The 25,961-nt window shown below is 43.3% G+C and overlaps 1 protein-coding gene across 3 annotated transcripts in view; it reads left to right on the top strand.

Moving 5' to 3' along the window:
* VOPP1 (VOPP1 WW domain binding protein) overlaps positions 1-25,961 on the top strand; it is a 104,247-nt gene that overhangs the window by 4,440 nt on the left and 73,846 nt on the right. Inside the window, exons 1-2 of one of the 3 annotated variants that reach the window (XM_043540522.1) lie at positions 11,728-11,901; positions 12,470-12,597. In XM_043540522.1, the coding sequence (XP_043396457.1) occupies positions 12,547-12,597 (51 nt within the window). In that variant the 5' untranslated portion in view covers positions 11,728-11,901; positions 12,470-12,546. Of the gene's footprint in view, positions 1-5,446; positions 5,551-11,727; positions 11,902-11,935; positions 12,598-25,961 lie in introns of those variants that run through there. The other 2 variants (XM_043540520.1, XM_007059373.4) reach the window with 2 other exon arrangements.

The raw sequence follows: 25,961 nt of genomic DNA, 5'->3' as shown, positions 1-25,961 counted from the left end.
CATACCCTGGAGAATATTAGTTTGATCCTCCAGCCTCACCATTGAATTCTGCCTCCTCTCATCACGCTGCTGCCACCTTTCAGCTTCAACCCTCTCTTCAGCCTGCCACTTACTCTCTTCACCCCGCCACCTCTCCTCCTGATCATTTTGTGCTTTCCTGCACTCTGACATTGTCTGCCTCCATGCATTCGTCTGTGCTCTGTCAGTGTGGGAGGAAGTATGAGCTCAGAGAACATTTCATCGCAAGTGCATTTTTTTCACCTCCTAATCTTCGCTAGCCTCTGGGAAGGAGAAGATCCTGTGATCCTTGAAACACATGCAGCTGGTGGAGAAAAAAAAAGGGACAGGGGTATTTAAAAAGACACATTTTATAGAACAATGGGTACACTCTTTCACGGTAAACCTTGCTGTTAACATTGCATACATAGCACACATGCTTTTGTTCCAAGGTCGCATTTTGTCTCCCCCCAGCGCATAGCTAGCCCCTCCCTGTGGGTAATAGCGGGGAACATTTCTGTTCAGCCACAGGCAAACAGCCCAGCAGGAACAGGCACCTCTGAATGTCCCCTTAAGAAAAGCACCCTATTTCAACCAGGTGACCATGAATGATATCACTCTCCTGAGAATAACACAGAGCAATAAAGAACGGATGTTGTTTGAATGCCAGCAAACATACACTGCAATGCTTTGTTCTACAATCATTCCCGAGTATGTGCTACTGGCCTGGAGTGGTAAAGTGTCCTACCATGGTGGATGGAATAAGGCTGCCCTCCCCAGAAACCTCTTGCAAAGGCTTTGGGAGTACATTCAGGAAAGCCGCGAATGCCAGGGCAAATTAATCATTAAACATGCTTGCTTTTAAACCATGTATAGTATTTTAAAAGGTATACTCACCAGAGGTCCCTTCTCCACCTGGCGGGTCCAGGAGGCAGCCTTGGGTGGGTTCGGGGGGTACTGGCTCCCGGTCCAGGGTGAGAAACACTTCCTGGCTGTCGGGAAAACCGGTTTCTCCGCTTGCTTGCTGTGAGCTATCTACAACCTCATAATCATCATCTTCCTCATCCCCAAAACCTGCTTCCGTATTGCTTCCATCTCCATTGAAGGAGTCAAACAACATGGCTGGGGTAGTAGTGGCTGAACCCCCTAAAATGGCATGCAGCTCATCATAGAAGCAGCATGTTTTGGGCTCTGACCTGGAGCAGCCGTTTGCCTTTCTGGTTTTCTGGTAGGCTTGCCTCAGCTCCTTAAGTTTCATGCGGCACTGCTTTGGGTCCCTGTTATGGCCTCTGTCCTTCATGCCCTGGGAGATTTTGAGAAATGTTTTGGCATTTTGAAAACTGGAACGTAGTTCTGGTAGCACGGATTCCTCTTCCATACAGCGATCAGATCCCGTACCTCCCCTTCGGTCCATGCTCGAGCTCTTTTGCGATTCTGGGACTCCATCATGGTCACCTCTGCTGATGAGCTCTGCATGGTCACCTGCAGCTTGCCACGCTGGCCAAACAGGAAATTGAAATTCAAAAGTTTGCCGGCCTTTTTCCTGTCTACCTGGCCAGTGCATCTGAGTTGAGAGTGCTGTCCAGAGCTGTCACAATGGAGCACTCTGGGATAGCTCACGGAGGCCAATACCGCCTAATTGTGTCCACAGTACCCCAAATTCGACCCAGCAAGGCCGATTTCAGCGCTAATCTCCTTGTTGGGGGTGGAGTAAGGAAATCGATTTTAAGAGCCCTTTAAGTCGAAAAAAAGGGCTTCATCGTGTGGGTGGGTGCAGGGTTAAATCGATTTTAACGCTGCTAAATTTGACCTCAACTCCTAGTGTAGACCAGGGCTTACAAAGCTTATTTTGATCTACCTTATTATATATGTAGTTTCTATCCAGGGCCACTAGAAGAGGCTAAGGGGGGCAAGAACATCTCAAAAGGACTCTAAAAGCTCCTTCACTATAGAACTATCCCTGCACACTTTAGGCAGACAGAACTGCCTCTGCTATCAGTGGGTTTGGCCTGAGGAAAGACTGCAGGATGTCTCCCCTCTCTGTTCAGGAGTTACTTCAGTCAGCACTTACATGTAGTCACGTACTGGTGTGGAACTCAACAGCTCTTTAACAGTGGACAACACCACAATGCAACAGTTTAGAACAGGAAATATAGTACCCTCTCCAATCAAATCTGTAGTGGGAATCTGTGTATGGTATTTGTACTCTACACGCCCAAAGACCCTGTCAATGCCTAACAAATACTACATGGCTTATTTCAGCAGTTTACTGTTTACAAAGTTCCTAAATATGTATTTACACAGTGAGGTGAAGAAATAACTACATCTTAATAGTCAATGAATGGATATTCATCCTGCAGGCTCTGAGGGAGTGGTCATAGTTATTCTGGTTAATGATGCTCATTTTTTAAAGGTGCTCAAAACGGCTTTTTCACAGTGGACCCCAAAAGGCTTTTAAAAAGCCATGACAATCAACAAAATAAATGTCATTCTAAAGCTCAGTGAACAATTCCTTGTTTTACAACTCAGACCTGTATTAGAGATGTGACTTCTGTGGTGACATGAGTTATATTTCCCATGTCCATTCCTGAGGGATAGCCAGTATTTATTTTTCAGTTCAATGACAGCTTGGTTCTCTTTCCTTGCTCATTACAACAGGGGAAGAAGGAATTTGCTGGTGGGCATTAGCTAATAAACATGTGGCCAGTAATTCCTGGTGAATTGATGCTGTATGCCTAGAGAATTTTCCAGCTGTATTTAATGAGCTCTCATTTCTCAAACTGAAAGGTCCAGCTGGGATAGGAGGGAGCCTTGGATTGTTAGGGAGAGAGAGAGATTCACAGTAGTAAAAACACCAGCAAATTAATGCTACTTTAAATGGTGAAGGAAAGGACCAGTTAAGCAGCTCACTTGATTTCTTTCTATTTTTGTTTAATAGCAGACCTCTAATGCCAGATTCTCCTCTTGCACCAGTTTTACGGTGGTATAACACCATTGATTTCATTGGATTAATTCTGATTTACTTGGATGAAAGGAAAATCAAGCCCCCAGAATGTAATTGATGACCTGGAAAGTCTTTCCAATTTCTGCTTACAGGATGAATTCTCAGCCCAGACAAGAAAGCAATCTGAGATAATGTAAATAGACTGTTCTGGGGATTTTTTTCCCAGAAGGTTTGTCTTATCAGGCCTCAGGAGAATAGCTTTACATTTCCATTATACCATCATGTGCTTGAGGTTGCGTTCTCTAGTCACTTCCACTGGAATGCTAGGACAGCTCTCTTGGGTTGGTGAGATATACATCACATTGTTTTTCATTCCATCATATTTTCAGTTCTTAGACTCACCCCACAGCCCCTTTTCCTCCTCTTTCTCCAAGAATTTTCTACCAGAGAGAGGGACTTTAAAATGTTTTTAATCAAGCTACTGCTGTACGTAAGGATTCAGCAGCTGGCAAAGATAAGAGGACTGGATAGATTATGGCAGGATATGCTTTCTCTTTTTGTAGTTTGCTGTATCTGCAGAACATGAACTTTTGCCCGAAAGGAATTTTTGGCATTATATTTTTTTATATAAAAATGATGTCTTTGACACTGCTTCCATATCAATTGATAGGTATACACTGTATAACAGATCGTTTGTGCTCACTAGGCTTTGTTCTACTGTACCTTCCACTTCAAAGTCTCACTCCCCTCCTACTCCCTCTTCCTTCCTAATAATGCAAGGCTCTCGTGATGGACTCCCCACTTGTTTTCTGCTTCCACTTCACTTCCCCTAAAACCATCTGCCCACTGCTAGAATCATTCATCTGTTCTTGAACCCGCTGTCATAGTTTAGGACAACAGTGGATGTATTTTCCCTCAGGGGTCCAGCAAGTGGTCCCACTCTCGGGTTTGCAGCTTCTCAGCCATTGTCTTCCTTGGTGGAGACCTGCATCTCTCTTGATTCTGACGGGGATATTTCCAGGCTTTGCAGTTCCCTGCCTATACCGTGTTCGTCTCACCACAGACACTTGCCCAAGGATGCTTGCTTGCTTTCTCTTCAGAGATGGTTAACAGCTGTAACTGTTATAAGGTACCACACAGCACTTCCTATGCAAGCCTACTTTATTCTTAAGGAGAAAAACTATTAAAAAAAACTAAAAGAACCTACATGCATGCTAACAAGCTTACCGAAGTTCACCCTAAGATGGATTCTGGCAGAAGTAGTCCTTCAACTTCCCACCCAAGGCACTTCCTTGTGGTTACAAGTTCATAACTGCTTCAGCTCACAACAAGCGCACAGTTGTATGAGATCTCAGTAGGTCCAGTCCTTCCAAACCTACCCTAAGGATTGAGGTCCTCCATGGACCAGAAGTCTTGTCTGCTTGCTGGATCAGGAAGAAGGCCCTCAGTCAGTTTAAAACCAGGCTATTTACCCAACACACCCTTTCTTTGTTGGTCCCTGGAGAATCCAGTTTGAATTAATATATGCATACCTCTGCAGGCGGTGGCCTCAAAGGGTTGATAATGGAGGAAGTGCATTAACATCCCCTTCTCCAGTAGAGAAGGCATGTACAATGTCACTATAACACATACGCATTTGCATTTTTAATACAGTGTATCCCAAAGGTAATAGCCCTAATTCAAAACATTCAATGAAGTAGTAATTTTTAATTCCATAAGGGTTGTTCAGGGTATTACAGGATATAGTCAGTCTGTCACATCATTCCACAGCTGAACTGCACCCCTTTCCTGAGGCCACCTCTCTTGCTGACAGACATCCAAATGACCTTCTCTCAATCCTGCCCACTGGTAAGTCCCCGTTCCCTCATTAAGGCTATGTCTCATTTCGAGAGACCTCCAGACAATCAGTCTCACTGGTAGGCCCTCTCCTCTCTTAGTGAGATTTGTCTCTTTCTGATAGACTTTTGATTCTCTCCTTAAAGTCATCTTTCATAGTAATACACTTCTAGGTCCTGATTCTCCACTGCCTTCCACTTGTGCACTCATTTACAACTGGTCAAAGTCAGTGCATAATGTTACCATTCTGATTTGGAAGCATTTTACATGACAAAATAAGGAGCAAGGCTGTGGAGAATCAGTCCCCTAGCAATACCATGATTACGGCTAGCCCCTGATCCTCCCGAAATCCTTCTGCCATGCAAATGCTTGACCTCGCAACTGGGACTGCAAAAAACGAGCCTGTATTTGCAAAGAGCCCATCTTTTGTAAGCAGCTTGGAGAGCTCTGGGTCTATAAATGCTAAGTTTGGGTATATTTACTATTTGAGAGAAAAAACTTCATCTTGAATTGGAGAAAAATGAATATAATGGCATCTGATATTAATATGAATATTTGGGTTGTATTGTGCAGTATGATTAATCAGAATGCTTCATCATTCTGTATGTTGAATAATGTTATACTATACTTACTGCTCCTTAAAATATTGTTTGCTCCATTTTTTTTAAGATGATGGCCAAGCAACCAACACTGCTAAGAGACTGAAAGGCACAATGAGTATGCAGCACTATGAAGAGTTTAACACAGCCATGTTCTTCAGGAACATCCAAGAGGTTTGCCAATTAACACATAATCCTTCATCCTTAACTTCATTTCAGATAGGTTGGGTATTTAATTTCAGCAATTATAACAAACTGTAGGTGTCCCAATCTTCTATTGTGCCCTGCAATTTTAATAAAGAGGCTGGCATTGTATAAAAAATTAATATCTGCACACACTGTTGCTAAAATACATGCAGGACAAATTTATTTGTGCTGATTGGTGCAACTGGGCTCAATAGTATCTTTTCCTATCAAAATTAAATTGAATGGAATCTAAATAGTGACATTTCAGTTTCACACTGGACTAACATGTGGATCAACTCCCCAAACCTCCATGTACTGTGTTTCAGGTATAAGTGTATACTGCTTAAAGATGTAAAACAGCTTGCTTTGGGGTAGGGTTTTCCTAACCATCTAAGTAAGTTAGAAGCATAAGTTCCATTGAAAGTCAATCATATTGATGATGGTAAGTTATTAGTCAGTTACAGTGATCAAGATAAGAAATTAGTCGTCACTATTTGAGCAGTCTGATGGTAATTTAGGCCCTGATCCTGCAAATGGGACTACTGTTGTGTGCAGAGCTGTTCATATTTGCAAGTGTCTGCAGAATCCAGGCTGTAGGTAAAAAGGAAGTGTGGGGGGGTGGGGAGTGGAAGAGTTCCACAACCTAGGATTGAACAATGGGACTTTTACTATATCTCTTTAGCCTAATACACTCCCATCCAAGCTATTTCAGCAAGTGTCTTGTATGTGTTTTAAAGATGAGAGGTTATTTATATTTTTTTTTGTTATAATCAACATTACCCAAAGAAGAGTTACGTTTACATCTTTCTGAAACAAAAGCTTAAAAATGTACTTGTACAGGAATGTTACAATTTTTAACAACAAATCTCGAACTAATGACTGGTTTTTCTTCGACAAAATTAAGAAGCAGTTTTACTCGTATAATTAGGACCATCTTTTTTTATTCTGTTCACAGCACCTAGCAAAATGGGATTCTGGTCCATAACACAGACACCTAGGTGCTATGCTAATACAAATAATTCACAATATATAATACAACACAAATAGGGAAATGAAAGATAATATAGTATCAGCTGTTTTCATAGTAGTGGTTACCATATTTATTTTACACACAGCCCCTGTGAGACCATATATTTCATAATGGCTTTAGGAACAACTATTTCAGCATTAACAAGAGTACTAATATTAAATAAAAACATTTTTCTGATAAGTGTTAACTTTTGTTCTGTGGGTTTTTTAAACTTGTTTTTATGCCCAGATATTGGCAGAGTCAATTGTTCTCTGAAGTGCCAAACCATTTAAACATTGTCTTAAGAGACAGGGAAATCAGAATGTGAATTACGGATTAAATTTTATTTAGAGAACTTGCCCAGAAGAAAAGGCTTGTCCAAGTCAGCTGTTCTATTTGATTGGTGCAACTTGTGCCTCCTAGATGCTTTGCTGATGCGTTGTAGTGTGGTAGAAGGAAAGTGTTCATTTATCTGATAGACAAGTTGAAAATGTTTTTTCTGAAACGCATGCTTTCACAGACGACAAAAATGCTACATGCTGGGCTAAGTGAATTTCTATTAAATGTAGCTGACTTGCACCAGGGCTGAATCTGGCCCCTCGAGTCCAAACTAAGATGATGGAAGAGCACTAATACCACTTGATGGAGCCTAGGTAGGGTTTATATGAAATCTGAAACTTTTTATTCCTGTGCCCTGAGCTACTTTTGTTCTTTCAGTTTAGCATTTGCTTGGGAGAGAATATTATGATTTTGGATATCAATATCCTTCTCTACAAAGATAATTTCCATCAAGTGTAATAGATACCCTACCTCACTCATAGTGTATGTCACTATGTAACTAGGCTCTATTTGCTTCCTTTCAAGCCCAGAATTTTCTCCCCCTCAGGAACTATATCTCCTGTTGACAAAGTATTGTCCGTCCCTTTTCTTTTCATGAGAACATAAGAATGGCCACGCTGGTCAGACCAATGGTCTCTCTACCCCAGTATCCTGTCTTCCAACAGTGGCCAATGCCAGGTGCTTCAGAGGGAATGAACAGAACAGGTAATCATCAAGTGATCCATCCCCTGTCGCCCATTCCCAACTTCTGGCAAACAGAGGCTAGGGACACTTCAAAGTATGGTTTTGCATCCCTGCCCATCCTGGCTAATAGGTCCATCAATGGCTATCTTCCGTGAGCTTATCTAGTTCTTTTTTGAATCCTGTTATAGTCTTTGCCTTCAAAACATTCTCTGGCAAATAGTTCCATGGGTTGACTGTGCTTTGTATGAAGAAATACTTCCTTTTGTTTGTTTTAAACCTGCTGCCTATTAATTTCATTCGGTGACCCCTAGTTATTGGGTCATGAGGAGTAAATAACACTTCCTTATTTACTTTCTCTACACCAATCATGATTTTATAGACCTCTATCATATCCCCCCTTAGTTGTCTCTTTTCCAAGCTGAAAAGTCCCACTCTTATTAATCTCTCTTCATATGGAAGCTGTTCCATACCCCTAACAATTTTTGTTGCCCTTTTCTGTACCTTTTCCAGTTCTAATATATCTTTTTTGAGATGGGGTGACCAGATCTGCATGCAGTATTCAACCTGTGGGCATACCACAGATTTATATAGAGGCATTATGATATTTTCTGTCTCATTATCTATCCTTTCTTAATGATGCCCAACATTCTTAGGGTTTTTTACTGCCACCGCACATTGAATGGACGTTTTCATAGAACTGTCTCTTTCTTGAGTGGTAACAGCTAATTTAGACCCCATCATTTTATATGTATAGTTGGGATTATGTTTTCCAATGTGCATTACTTTGCGTTGATCAACATTGACTGTCATCTGCCATTTTCTTGCCCAGTCACCCAGTGAGATCCCTTTAACTCTTTGCAGTCTACTTTGGACTTAACTATCTTGAGTAGTTTTGTATCATCTGCAAATGTTGTCACTTCACTGTTTACCCCTTTTCCCAGATCATTTATGAATATGTTGAACAGCACTGGTCCCAGTAAGGACCCCTGGGGGACACCACTATTTACCTTTCTCCATTCTGAAAACTGACCATTTATTCCTACCCTTTGTTTCCTATCCTTTTACCAGTTACTGATCCATGAGAGGACCTTCCCTCTTATCTCATGACCGCTTACTTTGCTTAAGAGCCTTTGATGAGGGACCTTGTCAAGGGCTTTCTGAAAATCTAAGTACATTATATCCACTGGACCCCCCTTATTTTACCAAGATAAAACTCCTGACACCTGATTGATCCTCACTCTAACTTTGGTGTCAGTAATGTATATTGGGTTATTTAGAGAATGAAGAATACCTAACAGCTGGCTGTCAGCCACTCAGGGCAATGTACATGGCCAGTGGACTATCATCTGGAAGTGCACGCAGAATTAGCCTTTGAGGCCAGCAAAAAACCTTAGGTCATAGGCCCCTAATATCCTTCTCCAAGCCTTTCCCTGTGCGTGCTTTCTCTCTCCGCTGGCTTTTCCCAGTCCCTTCTCTTCTTTCCAGTTCCTTCCCAACTGCCAATTCTGCAGCCAGAATTCTCTCCGTATCTCTCTATTGCCACAGAGCTCCCATCAATGTATGCAGGAGCACCCATCTTCCACTGAGGAATGTAACCAATATTTTGTTAAGGAATATGTCATCTGCAGATGCATTTGCACCTCTAATAACTAAATTGCAATATGAGGCACAAACATGTTTGGTGTCTCTCCAAAGCATATCTTGTACTTTACATGAGATTATAGAAATTTGAGAGGTACTCCTTGGGAAACTCTACGCCACTGCATGTGTGCAGAATTCATGTCCCCTGCAGATTTCTTTGCTTCTCTGCAGAAAAATGACTTTCTGGAAGAGCAGCTGGAAGAGCAGTCATGTGCCCTCCCCAACAGCATGGGTGTGTCATTTTTGGACACCCAGAGCAGCCGGCAGAGAGGTAAATCACAGTGACCAGAGCCCCTGGCCGGTGGCTTCTCCCCTGCACCAGGTTCAGATGCTAGTCCGGACTAGGGGCGGGAGAAGATGAGATTTCCTCTTCTCCTGCATGGAGCAGCTGGGGCCAGGGCTGGGTCAGACAGCCACCCCCCCAACCTGCAGGAAGCTCTGCACAAGCCCCCCACTTCCTGTTCCCCATCTGCCCAACCAACTTGCATCTAATCCCCCGATACCCTGCTGGTGAGCCTCCCCCAGAAACCTCCCACCCTGCTGCGCCTCGCCCCCTGCACCCAGAACCCCCCTGCACCCAGACCCCCACACACTTCAATTCCCACCTTGATGAGCCCCATCCCCCTGCACCTCGACCACCCCCAACCACAAGCCCCAACCAGCTGCAGCTGGACCCCCATCCCACCAAGCCTCACTCCCAATGCTCCTAGACCCCCTGCTGAGTTCCCCCATACCCAGACCCCTCCAGCAGAGCCCCAACCACCTTTACTTAGACCCCCCTGCAGAGTCCCATTACCTCTGCACCCAGAATACTACAGCGAGCCCCTGTGCATCCAGATCCCCCGCCTCATCGAGACCCCCCCCACTGATTTGCCCCCACCCAGACTGCCCCACCCAGAACCCTCTCATCTCACACCTGGATTCCCCCCCCCCCCCCGCCCAAACCCTTCCACACTTGGATCCTGCTGGGCTGAGACTGCATGCCCACACCTGGCGCACTCATGGCCCACTCTCACTCCATCTCTTCCTCGAGGCTCCCCCACTCGCTCCTCTCTGCCTGTTTCCCCCAAGGCCTCCCTGCCCACCTGCTGCTTGCTCCTCTTCTCCTAAGACCGCCCTCACCCCTCTCTGCCTCTTCTCCAGATGCCCCCCTCCTAGCTTCTCTCTGCCCCTTGCCCTGAGGCCTGGCCGGCTGCTCCTCTCTGTGGTGCGCGGGAGGCGCCTAGGGGGAAGAGGTGGAGTGAGTGCAGGTCCCTAGGGGAAGACACAGAGTGAGGGTGGAGCCTGGGGGTGATCAGGGCCACAGTCTGGGCGCTGGTTGCTCCCACAGCTAGAATAAAATTAATAAAATTAATTTATTGACAAATAAAATGTGCAGAATTTTGCAGAGCTTTAAAATATTGTGTGCAGAATACCGTTAGGAGTATAGAGGGAAAGTGAGTTTAAATTGTAATGCAAGTGCAGGACAGAGCCCTGTTATTGAAGACTATTGAGCCTATATTTGATTTTAGACAGTTATGTATATGCATTGCTTCTCATTTCATGTTAAGGATTATGGGCCAAATTTTCAAAAGTGGCCTCTGAAATAACTTGGATCTGATTTTCCTAGCTGGTGTGTGTAACCCACCAGTCAGGATGTTAGATGTCCTCTTCTATGTCCAAGTCACAGAGGCTGCCAGTCTGTTACAGCTCTTTGCTAACTTTTTAATTTAAATGGCACAGACTCTTGCTTTTAGGTCAGAGACCCCTGGTTCAGTCCTTGATGTTGGCCAAAATGGTGGCCATCACTTTGCAGTTACTATTGACTTCTGACAAATCCAGGCCAGGGTATCTCACGTTGGCCAATGAGTAAGGCTACGTTTTAATCACGGGTATTTTTAGTAAAAGTTATGGACAGGTAACGGGCAATACACAAAAATTCATGGCCCCCTGACCTGTCCATGACTTGTACTATAAATATCCCTGACTAAATCTTAGATACTGTCGGGGGCCCCCAGGGCACCACGGCCGGTCCGAGACCTCTGCTCCAGGGCAGCGCCCTGGTCCCCTGCTGCTCCGACATCTCCTCTGGTCAAGCTGCTTGGGGCCACCAGAGCTGGGGCAGGTGCGGCGGGCCCGGGGACTTCCCCAGCTGGCCAGCCCTAGGGTCAGCTGCACCGCTGCTGCAGACGTCAGGGAGGTCCCGGAAAGTCACGGAAACCCTAACCTCCGTGACAGACTGGCAGCCTTACCAATGAGAAATGGAAGATCCAAAATCAGTGGTTCCTTTTGAAAAGTTGTTCCTAAATTCTTCTACAAGGTACCTGAATCCTCTGAGGATCTGCAGTAACATCCAACACAACAGGGGGTTCTCAAGTGTACTCATTACTCCCACCTACAGAACATGGCCCCTGAACCCCAGAGGCTGCCTGAGGGAAGCTTTCCGCGAAGGCTTTTGTAATCTCCCACCCATAACCCTTCCAGGCCTGGCACGGGGCAGCCGCTGCCATTTGGCTGAGCGTTTCTAGTCTAGCCTAGGAAAATCTGCGGCGTTTTGGACACCAAGAAGCTGGGCAGCAGGAGGCTAGGCCCGGGGGCTGGTAACCCTCCAGCCCCCAGCGCGGGGGAGGCTGCAGGGCCAGCTCAGCGGGAAGCAGAGGGGGGCTCGGGTCTCCTTCCCCCCCCAGGTGCCTAGCAGCTCCCGCCCCCTGCGGCCCGGGCACGGCCCCATCGCCCTTCTCCGCCCGGGCAGCCTTGGCCCGGGGCTGCTCCCGGCCCAAGACTGCGGCGGCTCCCTGGCCAGGCAGCGCCGCGGGGCGGTCCCGGGGGGCGGGTCCCCGCCGCTCCTCTCTCCCCGCCCCGCGGCTCGGGGCCTCTTTGTGCCGCTCCGGCCGCCCTCGCCCGGATCCGCTCCCTGCTGCCGCCGCCGCTGCTGCTCCCGCGGCTCCGAGCCAGGCGCCCCGCACGGGACCGTCCCCCCGCAGCTGCTGGCCGGGAAGGCGAAGGGCAGCCTGACTGCGGACTGACCGGCCCTGACCTCCTCCCCCTCGCTAGGGGATCGGCGTGGGCGTGGCTCCCCCAATCTCTCCTGGTCTCCCCCCTGCCAGGGGATCCCTCTGTGCGCCGCCTCGCCCCCAAACCCCGGGGAGCTGTGCCAGCCTACCGCCCCCGCCCCCCACAAGGCATCGCCTCTGGGTGTCGCCCCCCACCATGCTCACCCCCTGATGCTCTTCTTACATCTCCCCCCTCCCCCAGTGACAGTGATGGGGCTCGCTCTGCTGACAGCTTTCATGTACATCTGAGAAAATAAGGCTACAGAAAGAAGAGGCGAAATGAACCGTTTCCAGCAGTGGGTCATATTCCTGCTCTCCTTGTTTCTGGAGGTAAGATTGAAGATAGAAGTATATATTTTTTAAATTTAATAAATATTCTTCTGTTATTTGCAAATAGATTTTCTGGTGATATATATTAAAAAATCTTTCTTAGTAATGGCATTTATGTATTCAGAGATTGGTCTGATGACTTTTAAAATGATGGCAAATCACTTAGTGCAGAAAGTGGATCTGTGTGGTCATGTCTCCCCCCACATCTGGCCTTGTTTTCCCCCCCCCTCCCCCCCACACCAGGGGATTCCTCCTTTGTGTGTATATTACACCTCTTCCCTTTTTCCCCTGTAAAGATCAAAACTTATAATGTATTTTGTGCTGTCAGCCTTGGAGACCTTGAATACATTTTCATTTTTGATTCTTGAGTGAGTAGTTTGAGATTCCAGATTTATTTTTCTCACTCTGGGTCTCTTGTCCCACATCTTTCTTTTTTCTTGTGCAGATGTGTATTTTTTTTTCCACCCAGTAGAGGGGAACACTAACCTTTTGAGAGAGAAATCTGTCTGTAGTCAAATATTAATGATGCTCACAAGCTGTAACTGTACAGATTGGGAAAGAAAAAGCTTTTAGTCCCCTAGGAGCCATGGAAAACTCCCACAGGCACCTGAAAAACTTAAAAAGCAGCATTGTAGTGGGACTGTTGTGAAATTATTCTCTGTGCTGAAATTGACTTGATTTTGTAGGACTGAGTTTGCTAGTTCTTTGTGAGGTGCAGCAAGGGTGGTGGTGGAAGGAGTGTATACAGGGAATACTGGTATGGTTATAGTTATGGGCCAATAAAACTATTCTTGGCTATACAAAATCTACAACTGGCAATTTAGAAGCCCTAAGAACTAAAGTTGTTATAATTATTAGTATTCAGCTGTATGCTGAGGGAGGGCAAATTTCATTTGTATATTATTCTTGTGTTGGAATTGGTTCATTGACAGACATATTCTGGAACACTAACTGCTGAACACTACCTTGTCTTAAAGCACTTTGGGTTGGTTAGCTTCTTAGCTAGGTGTTAAATGCTGCACAGATTCACTCTTGTGGAAATGAGCAGATTTCAGCTAGCATTGGACTGGAAGATGTATCCAGTTTTTGGACTGGTGCCCTTTTGTTGATGAAATGCATTATATAAAATGGACAGTTGCCAATATTGTATCAGAATGAACAGGCCAGAGAGAGTGAAGAATACGCTATTTTAGACTTCCTGGATGACTTTGGTAGTTTCGTATTTAGCTTCAGCAGTTATAACAAAAAGGGGAAAAAAGTGCAGCTTATGTTAATTTTAAAAAGTTATTTTAGGCCTTGTACTTATATCACAGAGCTGGAAGGGTGGCTTTGTAGGAGTGAGATCCACATGCTTTCGATAAAAGATCAGCTGTACTCATTTCTTGTTTTGACTTTTGGGGTTGAATTCAGTGCACCTAAAAGCATAGCATTACACTGATATGAACCAGGCTTGGTGCAGGCATATTGCCATGTGTAAGCTGCCCTTTCACAGCTTTGCCAATGCACTTCAGTCTCTTCCTTATCAAATACTTCCCTGTTCAGTGTATTTCATTGATTTCCCGAGACCCAAGTGGTTTACTTAAATGTGCTTTTTGAACACTTGACCCTTTGGATGCTGTCTGGTAGTTTAAAGCTTTGGAAATGTAGAAATGATGTAGTTCTCTATGCTCGATAGTTTAGAGAAGGAGTATGTATGTTGCAAAAAGAGAAAACTGATTGGAAAACTACTAGTATTTACCTAATGATGCAGTGTTTCAGGAAATGGATATTTTTAGAATCCGTGTTCTTTCTTTTTAGGTTTATGCCACCCACTTAGATGAACTATTCTTGGTATATTGGTCATTATGCCATCCATAATTGTCACACTTAAGGGGAAAAAACGGGACAGGGGATGGACAAAATCACATTTGGTATAAGTGGATTTAATTCTATTAAAATTAACTGGGTTGTGCCTTTTTCACCAGCTGTGAATCTGGTTCAGTGTCTTCCATGATAACTCTTGGACTCTGCAAAAACTCACCATAAAGTACAAGAGGCAAAATGTGAATAAGAGGAAACAGACTTGAAGACCAGCAATAAAATAAACCAGAAAGAGAATTGGTCTTCAGAAAATGTGGGATGTTTTGCACATGCAAGATCTATTTGATTAGATGTCTTTGGTCCATAATACATGTTACATTGGGAAAGATTTGGTGTGCTTGGAAAAGTAATTTGCCTAAATCCTCTTTGGATATACCCCCATGTTGATTTTATTTAAGGTTTTATATTGGTTTTAATTGTTCTTCTTTTAATCTGGTATGTTTGTTTTGGATTTGTTGTTTTGTAAAGCTCACGATATTTTTATAGCTTAGGTGCTGTATAAATAAAATGTATTGTAAATTGTTATCAGTAATAGCATGTAGGAAAAATGCTCAAGCTTAAGAACTGTTGAGCATAAACCACTGGATCAAAGAAATGTGACTTTTTTTGAGTGAAACTTTTGAAATCTATGGTAAGGTACACTGACTGCCTTATGACTGGTGCATGAGATTGATTTGCTACATGATTCTTTTACCCAGGTTGCAGCTTCCACATGAGCTAATATATTATTTAAAGTAGTGTGAGCTGTGTCATGCTTTTTTTCATTCAGCCTTTTTTGGGATTCCCAGGCCATTACCACAATAGAAATAATTGTAGTAATAATAATACATACTTAGAATTGATTACTGTCAAAGCACTTTACAACCATTAACTTATAAAGTATTTTTATTTATTTGCTTAAATAGCACAAAATACACCCTATAAAACATTTATATATCTAAATAATAAAACAATATTTATATTTAGGCAATCCAAAAAACACAATGTGATTACAAATGAATATATATTCAATCTCAGATACTAGTCCCATATCTTCTTAAATGTCTCTAGATGTTCTTCAAAGTTAACGTTAGCTAATTCATTAACCTCACAACACTCCAGTGAGACAGATGTTGTTATTTCAATTTTAAAGGGAGAAATTGAGAATGAGAGCTTAAATGACTTGCCCGAGGCTAGTGACAGGGATCAGCATCAGAACAGAGATTAGAACACTGGAAATTCCTGGCTCTCTGTGCTGTTTGCAGGACCAAGCTGCTCTGTAAAGCAGGGCTTGAAATGTATTTGTCATGGAAATTTATTGCAAGTAGAAATGGCGGGGATGGACAATTAATTCAGAGGTTTTTCTATTTGACAAAGGGTTCCCACCATAACTAGAGAGACATTTACAACATCAATCACTGACTCCTTTCTCCTGAAAAAAATATAAAAAATAAAACAAACAAGCAGTTCTTCCCCCAAGCAGAGATTTCTAGAGCCCCAAATGGGGAAAGAGCCAGAGATTTCAAGAAGACTTCTAAATTCCATTGAAATCAGTGAATCTGGGCTCGAATGACTTCATTATTGTCTGTCTATTTAACGGGGAAGGCACTCGAATACTACAGTGGTGGACGGAAGTGCAAAACCTAAGGCAGATAGCTACACAAGTAATTTAAAGGAGTACTTGTGGCACCTTAGAGACTAACAAATTTATTTGAGCATAAGCTTTCATATGCTCTAATACATTTGTTAGTCTATAAGGTGCCACAAGTACTCCTTTTCTTTTTACAGATACAGACTAATATGGCTGCTACTCTGAAACAAGTAATTTAGGATCCCACAAGAAGTGAATGAACATTGCTAAATGTACATTTATCTTTCTTTTAAAAATGAACCCAGTTAGTCAAAAGTCAGTTTTATGCCACAATAGCAGTGTGTACTATGCAGAGGTCCTTGTGTCTCAAAAATCTTATTTTTCCAAAGAGCCCAGATGCACTCTTGAAATCCATGAGCTGTTGGGGCATTTATATAGCCAATCGTATTATCTGTTGCTACAGCTGTGGCCCCTGTAACAGTCCTGTACTTTGTTTGTTTTAGTTTTATGTGGGTCATCTTTATAGAGGGATGAAAAGTGGGTCTAATGGGAATATTTGTTTGACAGTTCTGGAATGTATCGTGTTACCCTGCCTTTATTTCTTTAGACACCTAGTGGCTTTTGGGCATGGGTGCTCTATATATTTAAAATATTATTTTAATAATGAGTCACTGCCTTTAGGACATTGTTGAAAACCCCCTTGATTAAATTAGGCCTTCTGCCAGCAAGAGCAAAGGTATAACATCATCTACTTGTGGGTTATTTCTCAGGACGGGTGTTCATGTCAGCCTCTGTAGCAGGCTCAGGTCATTGTATTTATGAACCTTGAATTCATTGGTGGGGAAGACTGAATTGAACATTTTAGGATCTACTTTTGCTGAAGGGTATTATGTTAGTTACAACACTATGTAGAGGAGATGTTCTATAGGTGGCTCACAGGATCTAGGTATACTATTCCCAATTCTGCTGGTAGTCTGCTGTGTAGTTTACATTTTCAAAAGTGTCCTCTAATTTTAGATGCTTCAGTTGGATGGTCAACACAAGATCCCCTAGAGCCTTATTTTCAGAGCAGCTGAGCACCCACAGGTCCCACTGTGGACAGTTGAAAGTGTGAGTGGAAAGCAAGCCGTAAATGTCTCAAGTTCGCCATCCAAAAATGGAGGCAGTCAGAATGTGTGAGCTCTTCTGAAAATGTAAGCGCTGGCATCCGTGTACATTAGGGTCTCCCTCTGTAAAATATGTATGATGATTGATACACGCTATGTCTACTTGATAGGTGTATGGTGAGGTTAAATTAATCAATCTTTGTCAAATACGTAGAGATCATCAGATGAAAGGTAGAGTAAAAGAAGAATGAAGTATTATTTTTTTGAGTACAAGGGAAGAGTCATAATTTGTTGATCAAATTGCTTTAACTGTAAATAAAAAAGCACAAATTGCAAGCTTCTTTCCATTTGTGTAATTGCTGTCTCATTTTTTGCATAGACTGAAATGGGATTCCGGGATGTAAGGAAAACTTAATAGTTCAGGCTGTTCATAAAACTTCTGTACCTCCCTTTATGTGAACAAAAATGTTAGCAAAGTCAGACAAACCAGACTAAAAAGCCCTTTGCTCCATTTAGATACAGGCAAAGTTCTTAAGGTTGAGGGTTTTTTAAACCACAAAGTTCTCGTTGTTTGTACTCATTAAATGGTGTGTGTGTGATCTCCATGACAAATGATTGTCAATAAAAGACCACTGATATTGACCATGTGCTATTAAAATCACGTGGATAAGAAGCTTTATGTGGTTGACAGCATATGGGGAGGAGGAATGGGGGGAATGCTTCACATGCAGAATCCACTAAAAAGGACTGCAAAGAGCATTTTTCTGTCCATTTTTCCTGCATGACATGATAACACCTGTACCATGTGATTGGAAATGTTACTGCAGATGTGTCCACTGACTCTTTCCCATCTGTCTGTTTCAAGATGTTCAGGGACCCAGCAGCATGAAAATGGTTTTCTGTGTCTCCTTTCTCTCTTGCTGTTGATTGGAAAGTAGCTGTTGCATCACAGAGTGAAGGAAGAGAGCCGCTTAGTATGAGTTATTGTTTTGTGATACAACCAGTGCTGGCAGGAACCAAGTCTCCCCTGTCTCTGGACAGCAGTGAGATCTGCAGTGACTTACAGGCAGGCTGCTTCAGGCTGCACACTGAGCCCCTTTATTACTGTCAGTGAGAACATTTCCATGTTAATTGCAATAGTGGTACAGCAAGAGAGAGGTTCTTGAGACCCATTTGCCTGCTGTACAGAGAGGTTGGAGAACTGGTCCCAGGGTGGATATGCCTGCTGTGAGTTTTCTTTACTGTGTGGGTTTTTTTGTTTTGTTTTGTTTTGGTTATATCACTGAGTTGGTTTTTTTTATAGAGAGCTGTCACAAATGCTTAGCACTTGTCATCATGCTTTCTATAAAGGGAAGTTGCACTTTCTCTCTCTGACCCCCCCACCCCTTTGCTCTCCTTACTTCCCACTTAGCTGATGGAGATTCCCATAGTTTGCATGCACTCATCAGTTTAATATTGTCTTTTGTGTCTGTGGCAATACAGCATGTCCCCTCCATTCTTCCAGCATGCAGTAGCCTTTTTGTGAAGTTGTAGTTTATTATGCTGACTTCAAAGATCTTTAGCAAAGTTTTCAAAACCACAGGATTTTTTTTTATAATTAACGTACCTCTGCGTTTCAAAATTGTCTTTTTTTGGGGACAAATTTTTGATTGGTTTTAAAAAATAGTACTCCAAGGCCAGGGTTTTCCAGGCCTTGACCTTTGAAAGGTTTCCTGTGAACAAGTGGCAAGGGGAGATAATGAAGGTCTGAATAGTGAGGAGTTTAATATTTTTTTTCCTGCCAGTGTTATCTTGGGACTATCAGGAATGTCAAATTTGGGCTTCTCTAGTTTTATTCTATTTTATTTATTATTTATTTATTCATTCTCTGTTTTTGAATGACTCAGTACACACAGATGGCTTTCTCACACCTTAACTGAAGGGGCAGAGATGCTGAATCTTTAACAAAGATGTCCTTCCTCCCAATTGTGTATTAAGCGTTAACGTTAAATAGCTGTTAACAAAATACAACATTTTAAACAGTCTGATTAATAATATCTTTCTCTTAATGGCCCAGCTTTCACTCTCTTTAGGTTTCATAATTTCCCTACTTCCCAAGTCATCTACCTAGTTGTAAAACAGACAAGACCTATGATTGTAATGGAAAAAAATCCTACTTTTTTGCAGTAAGTGGGAAGAAGGCAGATGGGAATCCATAAAGCAGTGGAAAACAAGAATTGGATTTGTGCCCCTTTTCACTCCAAGTCATCTTTAAATAAGATTAACTTTTCCAGAGTGATGGTTACTTTTCCCACATTGCTCACCCCATGTGCTTCAGTACTTATAGCAGGGGTTCTAGTGACCTCTCTGGCCCTCCCTTCCTGCATAATGAGAGAGGGGTCCCAGCTAGACAGGAAGGGGCTCTGATAGTGATTGCAGGATGGAAAGGATTTAGAATCACAGTTCTGGACTACAGCTGATTCTGGTCCCAGCATTCCTGTGGCATAGCTCTTCATTAGTCCCATGGGCTTCTTTTTGAGTCTCAGTAAGAACATGACGTTTGAATGAGGGAATCTTGCGTTGATTCTTTTTCTTAAGCAACCTTGTAAGGCTGCCTAAGAAACCAAAAGCCCAGCACTGGTGGTGTAGCATTGTGGAGAGGTCAGGATTATCAGCCTGTGAGGCTTCAGGGCAGCATGAGGCATAGGTGCAACCACAATACTGACACACATACTACTTCTACTAATAAAATAACCTTATGCCTGTGTTGAAGGTGGTCCAGACTCTGTTTGAGATCTGCAAGGTTTCTTTTGATCATTCTTACAATTTTGCTGATCACTTGGGTTAATAATGAGAACACTTTTCCATCTATAGATCTCAAAGTCTGGGTAGGAGTTATTCTGTCCATTTTACAGAAGAGGAAACAGAGGCACAGACTAGCTAAATGGTTTGCCTACCTTCACGCACTAAGTGAGTGACAGAGTCAGGAATAGAACCCAGGTCTCTTGACCCCTAATGTAGGGCCCTGTCCACTGAGCCACACTGCTGTTTTACAGCCAAGGAGACTGATTACAGGGAAGAAACAATCAGGCACTCAATTCCAAGGCTTTCGGACAATGAAAGCAGACATTGTTCGTCAGTGCTGAAAAGCAGCAACAAAAACATACATTTATCAATACACATTCTGACCACCATCCTCTGCTATACTGTAGCTCTCTCTAAGCATCTCTTTTCTGCATTTAGAAAAATAATGGATGTTATGGATCACTGTAGAAAATATGCTTGCTTAATTTGAACAGGAACAATCCCAGTTTATAACATTTCAATTTTTTAATTATTTCCAGAAAGGAAAAACATCTCTGAATCCATGGAAGTGAGTTTTCAAAGTGCTGTGCAATGATTTGCCTGCCCTCCAGCTTCTGGTGTTAATGGACATCTTGCAGCTAAATCGTTGCCCACCACTTTGAAAATGGCTCACTCTCCCTCAAGTTTCACGTAGGAGGAAACAAAGGTAGAAGCACTGGGTCTGATCCTACATTTCTTGCCCGCCCCAAACTCCCACTGAAACAGAATGATTTTACCTGCCTTAAAGTAATATATTTTGTGCCTAGGTGGCTATATTCATTCCCAGCCTATTAAAATTTTGAGATGATGAGCAGAACCCTCCAGAACAAGGACAGGCCTACTGTCTCAGGGGAGGGTGAAGCTGCAGAACTCAGTATTTAAGTGACTGGGAGACAAAAGATGAACAAACAGTGATGGGTGCGGAGATCATAATGAAATGTTCGGCTCTGGAGCCTGAAGACTATCCCCATCAAAATTATGGCATGATTATCCACATCACAAGCTTCTCCATGTTGCCCTGCCAACATGCTTCCACTCTGACCTACAAGAACCGCCTCTAGGAAGGGAGGGTATTTATTATACATGGCTCTTTTTCTTCTTAGGCTGTCTCTCTGTGGGAATTGCTAATAGGTGTCACCTATGCTGGGGTTTCTGTGAGCTGCACATTATCTGTTGGTGGTTGGACTGAAACTGGCAAACTCATTTCAGATACAGAAAGTAATATAATTGAAAGTTTTTTCTTGCAAATGTAGAAAGTCAGTTCAGACTCCTGTTTCTTTGCAGTTTCATTGTGCCTGCATTAGCCGTTGATGCAAGAAAGCATTAGCCGTTGATGCAAGATCAGAGCAGGATGACGCAAGCAAGAGTTTTCTTTCATGCCCCTGGGGGAAATCTGACTTTCCCATCACTCAAGATAATCAGCCCCATCCCAGTGAAATGAGATCCAGAAACTCTCTGTCGGCCTTCCCTGAGCTTGAGTTCCCGGCTAGGGGCCGTACCACGCTCAGGACAGCATGGAGCCTGAGGACCAAAACACTGAAGGAGATGGAGTATCAGGTTTCAAATTCTGCCTGCAGATGCAACTGTACAACACCATTGACTTTGACTGGGTTGCATGGAAGTTACTGAGAGTAGGTTCTGACCATCAGCATGCTACTCTGATATTTTTTTATTAGTTAATCTGGGGTTTAAAAATCTATTTTTTAAAAGTCTAACACAACCTCTAGCTATACTGAGTGCTCAATTAACTGACAGGTGTCCTTTTTGGGATCGATAGAGATCACAAATTGCAACAGGTTGGGTGCTAATGGTGCAGAGGGTACCTGTTACTGTCAGTCCCAGGCTTTCAATAGTTGCTTTATGATTCATGCTCCTAGGCAAGCAGCATGATCCAGTGAATAGGGCACTGGATTCTAGCCTTGGCTCTGCCACTGACCTACTGGAAGGCTTGGGCAAGTCACGTCATCATTTGCTTCAGTTTCCCCATCTGTTAACGTGGATGAAGGGATTTTTTTCTTTGTACAGTGCTTTGAGATCTGTACATGAAAAGTACTAAGCATTATTGCCTATCATGATCCCACAGACCTTCAGCACTCAAAGCTCTTATTGACTACAGTGATTCTGGCCCACTGCAGACAGCATCTTTCATGCCAGGATCTCAATGTGTTGGACAAATGTTAATTCATTAAGCCTAGCAATATTCAGTGAGTAGGCAGTTGTTATTACGCAGATTGTTTACAGATGCGTACACTTTTACCAGAAGACTGTAGAGGAGATTTTAAAATCTCAATAAGGGACATATAATGTGTACAGTATGAGGCCTATTGTAAAATGCGCTAAACCTTCTGACAGATTAAATTTACTGATCAAATATGATGCATATATTTCCCCCCTTACTATGAGCTTTTAACTTTGAACAAAGGCTACAGGAGCCCTCAACCTATATCCTTTACAGTTTTATATGGTGATTCCTAAACATAGACTCCACAAGGGTGCCTACAGTATCAAGGGCATTTGGATTAAGTTTAATTCCACAGTAATCTTGACCTCCTGATTTTATTGGTGCCCTAATCCTGGGTCTCATCCAAACTCTAGTAAAATCAGGGGAGAGACTCCCATTGACTCTGCTGATCTTGGAACAAGCCACCTGAGAGGTGCTGAGCGCCTGCAAAACCTATTGACTTTGCTAAAAATTGTGAGTGCCCAGCAAGGCCTCAGCACCTCTCAGGATTTGACCTGTTGCAAAGTGAACTGTGCACCATGTGTATTGTGCAGAGTCATGTCTGTTTTTCAGTGTGCTGGTTGGTGTTTGCCAAAGAATCAAACAAACTCCATTAATTTATTTATAGCACCACGGCTAGAACGCCGAGGCATTAGTGAATCAGTTCTTCTTTTCTGCACCTGTTGCCTGCCAAATCTGGAGAGCAGTTAAAACAGTTCGCTTGAGTGAGAGAGGGTTATTTTAAACAGTTACGTGCTCCCTGGTTGTGATTAACGTTACATAATCACTACGACACAATTCTCCTTATGCAAAAAAGATTATGTAACAAAGCGATTCTGTAAGCAAGTCCCTGGTAAATGCTAAGAATAATTTGTGAACGTGCATTTATTTCTTTTATATATACAATGCTTAATTTCTGTAAACTTTGGGTGGTAGGCCAAAGCACAGGACAAAATTCATAGTGTCAGATTATTGGGGCATATTTACTCCAGTACACTGTAGTGTGGGTAGCATTCTAACAGGACAAGTGTGGTGTTCATTTATTCTATCTTAATCTGGTGGGATCCTATCTGACTCAAATCTTATACAATAAAGTTTAAAATCGTATGGCTCATTAGTTGCTACTGGTTTTCTCAATTAGCCCTTAGACTCTTGTCATTTCCCAGGCTGCCAGCCACATGAAAGTTTAGGAGGATGTGTAGTTTAAATCCCTGGAAGGACAAGAAAACCTGCTTTGCCTCACAGAGAGTTGGGGAGCTTTCCTCTTTCTCTTGCAAATTTGCCTAGGTATCCATTCTGTTTTACATGGTGTGACACAGGGACTCTTTGGCAAAGAGGGCCCCCTGTTCTTGCAAACAACTCTTATCTCAGACTTGACCAAGTCACTACACCAAACACATGTCTTGCAGGGTATTTATCCATGAGGGGTAACATGTAAGGTATCTACAGAAAGCTCATGACTTACCAAGGCTCATAATCATTGCAAGATGTATGTATTGGTAATATTTAAGGAATAATGTGACTGTACTGAAAGTATACTTTAGGAGCTTGATATAAAAGTTAGTCACCAGGGGATAGTGTGTCTCATGATGGCCCACACATGCAAGAGGGAGTTGTCACCCCTTCCCTGGTGAGCTGGTGAGTAATGCAAGGCTTAATTGTCTAGTCTTGCTCCATCCCCAGATTATCAGTTGGAAACCATCAAAGACAACTGCAAACAATCAAAACCATTTGCAGTGAAAAAGGAATATTACAACAGACTGGTTTGCCCTGTCTGTGAACAGAGACAAAAGACTATATATCAGTATAACAGAGGAGGGGGAAAGACCCCGTGCATCGTTTCACTGAGGAGACCTCTTGGGGAGCAGGGACATTCTCATGAAAAATTGGATCCTCATTCCTATGAAGCCAGCCATCCCTGCAATAGACTGAACTTTGTGTGTGTGTGTTTCGGGGGGGGGAGACACCTATTCCATTAGATAGGAATGGTAACTATTGGTAAGTGCAGCCCCAGGTTCATGTTTCATGATTTTGTTTTGTATTGTAACCATTTGTTTCCACCGCTGTCTCGTTTTGAGTAGAATCTCTATTCTCCCTCTGAAATAAACCTTCTTTTGGTTTATTATAAGTATTCACAAGTGCTATGCATTATACACGAGTTGTGATTTAAGGTCAAACTATTAAACTGGAGTGCACTGTTCCTTTGGGGGCACAGGATCTGGGATTTCTGAGAGTGGTCAGGGGCACTCAAGGATTGGGGTGCACCTATTGTTAACCTGCAAGGCAAAGTCAGGGTTGGCATAGCTTGGAGGGGAGTGCTTGAATGGCTGACAGGCTGGTGGTGTGAGGGAGCTGGCAAATAGTCATCACAGGAAAGACTCCCTCTTACTGAAAGCAGGGAATAATAAGGTGACTCACAGTCCTGGCTGCCCCGAGCACCATCATAGTTGGCAGGATCTGTTACCTTGTTTGCTAGCTAACCACACACCATGCACTTATAAACCGGTTAGTGAGAGATCAAAGAGAGGGAAAGTTAGAAATGGAAAGAAAGGTTACAGTTTGTTTTATTTTGGGAAAGGAAACAGAGCAGCCGAAAAGGGAGGATGAGCAGATAACTATACACTAAGCCCACGAAGAAGCAGCTGGACCAGTTGTGTGCAGAGCACTGCTTATTTGTCACAGGAAGATATATGCATGGATTGAAAACCCTCCTCATGGAATATGACAAGCATCACGAAGGGCAGCCAAACTCCCTGAGTGTGCTTAAAGACTCAGGGAATCTGCCTAATACCACCACCAGTGTGTGACACCCATGGAGCTGGACAAGGCCAGGATAGAGCTTTGCAAGCTGGAACTAGCAGAAACAGAGAGAGAGTGTGAACACCAGTAGAGGATAGCAGAAGTTGAAGCCGAAGAAAAAGCGAGGCATCACACCCTGAGCATACTGGCCTTACACAAGCTGAGTCCTCAGCCCATGGGTAATACTCCCCAAGGATCAGTCAGCTGGGACAAACTCTGCCCTGCATAGAGAGAGACAGATTGTATTGAGAAGTATCTCATCACTTTTGAAAGAAGATGTGAGCTGCACAAGGTTCCAGAGGAAAAGAGAGTTCCCAAGCCAATCTCCACGTTGTCTGGTAAAGCGCTGCAGGAGTTTAATGAGATGGACATGGGGGAGGCATTGAAATGTGACAAGCTTAAAACAGCTGTGTTGCAAAGATCACCCCCAAAGTGTACCGTTTAACATTTTGAAACCTCAAAAAAGCGCATGAGAAGTTGAGTCATTGAGAATGTGTGATTTAATGAAAAAGTAGACAAAGGGGAAAGGGGTAGAGGATTCTGACCAGTTGTATGATCTCTTTGCACAGGAACGTTTCCTGAGTATATGTACTGAAGAAGTCAATGGCAGTTCCCTGTCACTGTACAGAAAGCAGCTGATATTGCTGACTCCTATGTCCAGGCCAGACCATTCAGTGAGCACAAACCCCAGAGAGAGAAGCAGAAGCCTGGTGTAAAGAGAGCCCCCCATTTATCCTCGGGAAAAGGGGAAGGCAGTGTGATTCCAAGCATGCCCCACCCCAGAACTGATCCCTTTCTGGGAATCATAATTACAGGGCCCTAGTGCAGGCATGTGCCCAATAAGGAAAGCAGTGGTGAGTTCTTTGAGCAGGAGAAAGAGACCAGGTTCATTGGAGAGCTCTACAGGCAGCTTGTGGTGCCCAAAAGGTGCAGAGCTATTAAGGTTGGCACATGATTGTCCATTTGCTGGTCACTGGGGGAAGGA

The sequence above is a fragment of the Chelonia mydas genome, chromosome 2, assembly GCF_015237465.2.
Source record: "Chelonia mydas isolate rCheMyd1 chromosome 2, rCheMyd1.pri.v2, whole genome shotgun sequence".
Taxonomy (NCBI): domain Eukaryota; kingdom Metazoa; phylum Chordata; order Testudines; family Cheloniidae; genus Chelonia; species Chelonia mydas.
Note: the sequence above shows the minus strand (reverse complement) of the source record. Positions and strands in the feature narration are given on the sequence as shown.